At 34.1% G+C, this 5558-nt stretch overlaps 1 protein-coding gene across 1 annotated transcript; it reads left to right on the forward strand.

The window, feature by feature from the left end:
- Window positions 1-791: 791 nt before the first annotated feature.
- SPATA22 (spermatogenesis associated 22) lies at window positions 792-5127 on the forward strand. Its single transcript, XM_010010184.1, has 7 exons — window positions 792-834; window positions 1253-1381; window positions 2093-2143; window positions 2891-3216; window positions 3521-3650; window positions 4484-4581; window positions 4936-5127. Exons 1-7 carry the CDS (start codon window positions 792-794, stop codon window positions 5125-5127), a joined length of 969 nt encoding a protein of 322 aa, XP_010008486.1.
- Window positions 5128-5558: the final 431 nt, after the last annotated feature.

The raw sequence follows: 5558 nt of genomic DNA on the forward strand, positions 1-5558 counted from the left end.
CAGATCAAAATAAATGATAATGTTTTATTTATACACACAAGTATGAGGTGTTATTCATATGATGCTACAGGCAATATGCACCAGTAAGTAACTTTCATAGACTAGCAACTAATGCTGCCCAACAGCCTGTGTAGTGTCCTCGATGTACACAGTAATGCACAGACATTTACTATAGAAATAATCAGGAAAACAAATATGTCAAATGACCTGTATCTAGTATGCTATGTTCGTAATATTTGGGTGATAATAATGGTTTTTGACTTACGAAGTATTTTATATATAACAAAATATTTTCAATGTTTTAGGTTTGTACCACAAAGTACTGAAAAGAAGTTTATTCATTGAAGTGCGATACTAATTTTTCACAGAATAGTTAAATCAGCTTTTATTCAAAGCCGTCACACTTTGCAGTGAGGTATAAGTATGCATTTTCTATTAGTGTTCTCTTTTTCAGGAGTTAAAAACATTCCTTGTATTTGAATGTATATGTATGTGTAAATTCAGAAGTGAATTCAGTATTTTTAGAGCATTTAAAGGAGAGAATACAAGTTTTACTTCAAAAATGTAATCATCTGAGCCCTTAATCTGCGAAGAGCAATTGCATGTTACCTGTGTACCTGTGGATCTTCTAAATTCAGTACAATTGGGTACACAGAGTTAAGAGAAACTGACATGAAACCACATAAAATTTGGGTGTTACAACATGAATTGGTTTACTTTGCTTATCTAACTTCCATAGAGCAAATTCGGAGTAATCAACACACAGTTGCGTATTAAGACACAGAAAAGAAATGAAAAGGAGTCTAGCTGACGCTTCAACTCGCAGCACAGCAGGTACCAACCATTCTTTAGTGCTTTACCATTCATTCCTCATTAGGCTTATATATACATATATATATATTACACACGCAATATTCATCAAGGCTATACAGTATTCAGCCCTAGAGCCCCACTTCCCAAGTGGACTTGCATGGGTTATCTGTTTTATTACAGCACAGGGCAAGATGTTGAATGGAATCAGGGCACTAGTCACTGAGGGAAATGTTTCACTCACGAGATTATCTGCAGGACAAAGGGTTGGGAATATAAATTCTGTTAATACGCTGAATATACATTCAGACCAGCGGCTGGTCTGTTTTTTGTTTATGAAATTAATTCCTATGGGGGATTTAAAATAAGTAATTTTATTTACATATTTGAAATGTAGATTGTGTATCCTTTTGCTATTGTTATCATATTATTTTAATTTTAGGTTATCTGCCTGTACCTCTGTTCAATCAGAAAAAACGAAATAGACAGCCCCTCACTTCAAATCCACTTAAAAATGAGCCAGGAACCAGTTCTGGGACTCCTACTTATGACTTTTCTCCCACATCATTTGGTAAATAAGATACCTTCTTTTTTTTATTGGCACTACATCCAAATAGAGCTCAACTTTATGACTGTATTTTATTAAATTAGACATTGTCTTTATCAAGAACTATATGCATTCTTTATGTTTATGTCTGAAATGGTCATTATGTAAAAAATGTCCTCCAGGAAATTTCTTTCTCCTCTATACAATTGAGCCTTTTATACTTTGTGCCTAGAGGGAGTTTGACTCTTTGTGTGTTAAAGAATGAAGTAGCACTGGCATTTAAATAAAGTCTCTTGAAACTCTGACCTTTTGTTTTCAGTTGATTTCAATCAACATTCAAGTCCTGTGTTACAAGAAGAAACATTTATAATATGTCTTTCTTGTAATTCAGAAGAGAACTTGTTCTTCAAATTGTGCTTGGAAAGAATGATGCAGAATTCTGTGTTTAGTACTTTAATTAAGTTTTGCGTATAATAAAATAAAAAAGTTTACTTATAATAAAGTAGGAGTCTCTGTGCTAATAAGTCTAATGTCTGTAACTTAACCATTGTCTGGAGAAGCAACCTACTTGTTAGAAGTTGCCTTATAATTACAGATATCAAAGGATCACATTCCTCCACCTTTTTTTTTCTTCCCTTCCCATTCCTTTGTGAGACAATTAGTGGATAAAGAGTAATACTTTTCCAGTCTTTTCATTTTGTATCCATATTCAGTCTTTTGCCTTTTCATAATTAGGTTGGGGATCTGCAAACCCAGAAGTGGCTGAATTACAGAAAGCAGCAAACAGTGGGTATGTAAAAGCAGATTATTTGTTGCATATTGATATTTATTTGGGTACTGATTGTTTCACAAACTATCATCCATGTGTCTCTTATAATAAAGCTGCTACTGTGTCACTGATACTTTTAAAATTATCTTTAAAAGCCGAACAGAACATGCAATGGCTCCTTCCCTTATGAAACCACCAAATGCATCAAAGTCGTATTTAGCAAATGCTGGAAAAAACCTATATGACTGCAGGTTGGAGGCATCTTGAATTTTTATTATCCTTCCTTAACCAAAATTATTCTTATGTGAAAATATATCTTAGATTTTTCCATGTTATTGTAGCATTGAGAGAGGCCCTTTCAATTTTCAGATCATCACTGTAGTCCTAAATAATTAGATTGTGCTTACAAGCGAAAACCCACAGCAATCCAGTATCTTTCCTGTGTACCTAATGAAGCCTATTAATGAAACCTAATATCTAGCCTTATTGTCAGGCCTAAAATTCAGTCTTGCCATAAAAGTAGATTGAATTTTGCTGGTCCATATGTATTTTTTTTTTTTTTCAGATTCCCTTTTCCTTAAAGTTTTGCCCAGTTTTCAGTTTTATCAATAGAGTCAAATAGTTTCTATCATAAGTGTACATTTGGGCAATTTTTTGTCAAAACAGACTTTAATTACATACCTGAGTATTCCCAATAGATACTGTGACACTGAACTACCTTACGTTGTACTGCAGGGCAGAAGAGAAGACTCCCAATACTAAAGTTTGGAACAGAAATGAGTACACTCCTTTAAGTAACCCAAAAGATTCAAGACCTGAGAGTGGATTTATTTGGAAGTTTGAGAAGTTTTCAAATAGTGCGAAAACTGTCCAGCAGCAAAAAACCCCTGATAGCCGTAATTCATCTCAGCTTCTGAAAACAGCAGAAACCAGCCAAACATCTACATCTAAAGGCCAAAGGCCAATGAAACCTAACACTGTTTCAAGAAGTCTGCAGGATCATAGTCTGGCATATAAATTTACCCACAATATTCAGCAAAATAAAATGAATGAAAACCAATTTGACTGTGTTCCAGAAGACAAATGTCAGGTAAACTTACAGAGAGAGTTAACAGAAAGATACAATGAAGAAAGAAAAAGACAGCTGAGGGAAGATGAGGCTTTCATCAGCCCTGCCTGCCTTAGAAAACCCTTATGTTTCTGAAAACTTAGAATAGAGATTTTCATATTATAGTAATCTACAGTCCTCAGTGGGATCATATAAATTGGTAGGGAGTTGTTTGTAGACTAATTTTAATGTGAATACTGGATTTTGAACGTAATATTTAAATGTCCATGTGCCTTTTAAAATTGTGTGTGTATCTCTAACCTGAATTTTTATCTTCCTCTGAAAGGAATTTTCATCATCTCAATTAAAAATCAAAGAAAAAAAGAATTCTTTGCGAATCATATCTGCAGTCATTCAAAGTATGAGGCACTGGAGTCAATATGCTTATAAAACAGCACTGTTATTTGAAGTTTTAGGTAAGCATGGAGGATTGTGCTATAACTGATAATAATGGTAGGACAATAGCCAAGAGAAAATTTTATTAATTGTAGAAACAATAGGCAAAATACTTAAACCCAGGAAATACTGGCCTGAGCACCCTCTAATTGTCCTGCTGGGAGATCCAGTCAACTATCAAAGGTAGCTAAAATAGGTACAAAATTAATAATATGATCATTCCCCAACATTTAAGCTCTTCCTAGTCTGTTCATTTTCTTTCCTTGTTTTTAGAATGTGTTGCCATAATTTTTCCTATTTAATAGGAACATTCTGTAGAGAAGTACAGTTTTACAGTAATTTTTAATACAATTGATCTAGTCTGGAGCACTTCTAAACACAGATGGCTTTCAGTCTGTTTGGCTTTAATTGATGTTATCTGAGAAATTAACATGACAAAAGACTGAAATGACTAAATCAATGCGAATAAGAATATACAATGTAATGGCATTCCAGAAAACTATTATTTTGACTAGGTTGCAAATATTTAAAGTTGATATGCATATTCAAAACTTAGAGAATTGTGTTATACTCTGCCTAATGAGGGAATAACCTGTTTACAGTGACAGTTACAAAAACCACATTCAGTCACACAGTTTAAAGAGACACATACAACTGTATTGCCCAAAGACTGTTTAAAGCACATAATATTGGAACTTCTAATGCTGTCAGCACAAGTTCTCCCAAAAAGCTGATACTGACTTTATATCTCTTAGTGCTTTGGTATGTAGATGCTATCATGGTATCTTTGTGTATTATACTTAGTACTGCTCTGATGTTTACATCATGATTTATTTTTTGCTGCATGCTGCAGGCACCCTGGATTCTGCAGTCGCAACTGGAGCATACGGGGCAAAGAACTTCCTTTTGAGGGATGGAAAGGAGAGTCTGCCTTGTGTATTTTATGAAATTGTAAGTATTCTTTGTCTGTTTGTAAAACAGACACCACTGCTTTAATCCTTTTATGAGGCTAATAATAGGTTGTTCTGATAAAACAGCAAATTACTATGTAAAAGGGAAGCTGGATGCTTATACCATCTTGTTCCCAACCTGATTTTGAGCAATAATCCAGTCACTATTCAGTCATCCTCAGACTTCTGTTTCAGCAAAAAAGGTGGGACTTTCAGTTCAACTTCTAAGTAGCTGATAACAAAAAAGCTTATTTGAATTCTGTCTATGACAGAATTCTGTTTCTGACAGACATTTTGAAAGCTTTTCTGTTAGGTGATATAATTTTTTAATTTGTTTATTATGCTTTTGATGAAGGACCGTGAGCTTCCGAGACTAATTAGAGGCCGAGTACACAGGTGCATGGGGAACTATGATGCAAAAAAGAACATTTTCAAGTGCGTCTCTGTAAGACCAGCAACTATTCAAGAACAAAACACTTTCCAGGAATTTGTTAAAATTGCAGATGTTGAGATGACAGCATATGTCAAAACAGTGAATGAAATTTAGAAGTCAGAAGGGTTGTCCAGAACCAATTTTCACTAATGATTACCAGTAAAGGCTGAATATCCTAAAGCATTTGCCAACCCTAATACTGCAAATCTGAATAAATAATTTGAAATAGCCCTATGCTGTGTTACCCAACATATGTTAGTACCAGTGTTTTGTTTCTACATTTCATAGCTTATCTTTCCCAGTTAATTATTCAATAACAGGGGGTTGTTAGCTAGTAGATTAGATTTTACTGAAGAAATTCTGAATTAAATTGTTTAAGCTTTGCAGTAGTGCAAGTGGCTTTGAAAAAGATCATCAATACTAATTCAGATTGCCATTGCTTTTCATTATCTTCAATATTTAGAAATGCCTTCAATATCTATTTCAAGATTTTGACTATATCCTTCTTTTCAAAGTTCTCTTTGACTGCATGTTGCATTAAAGCT

Source organism: Nestor notabilis, unplaced genomic scaffold (assembly GCF_000696875.1).
Source record: "Nestor notabilis isolate BGI_N333 unplaced genomic scaffold, ASM69687v1 scaffold34592, whole genome shotgun sequence".
NCBI classification, from domain to species: Eukaryota; Metazoa; Chordata; class Aves; order Psittaciformes; family Psittacidae; genus Nestor; species Nestor notabilis.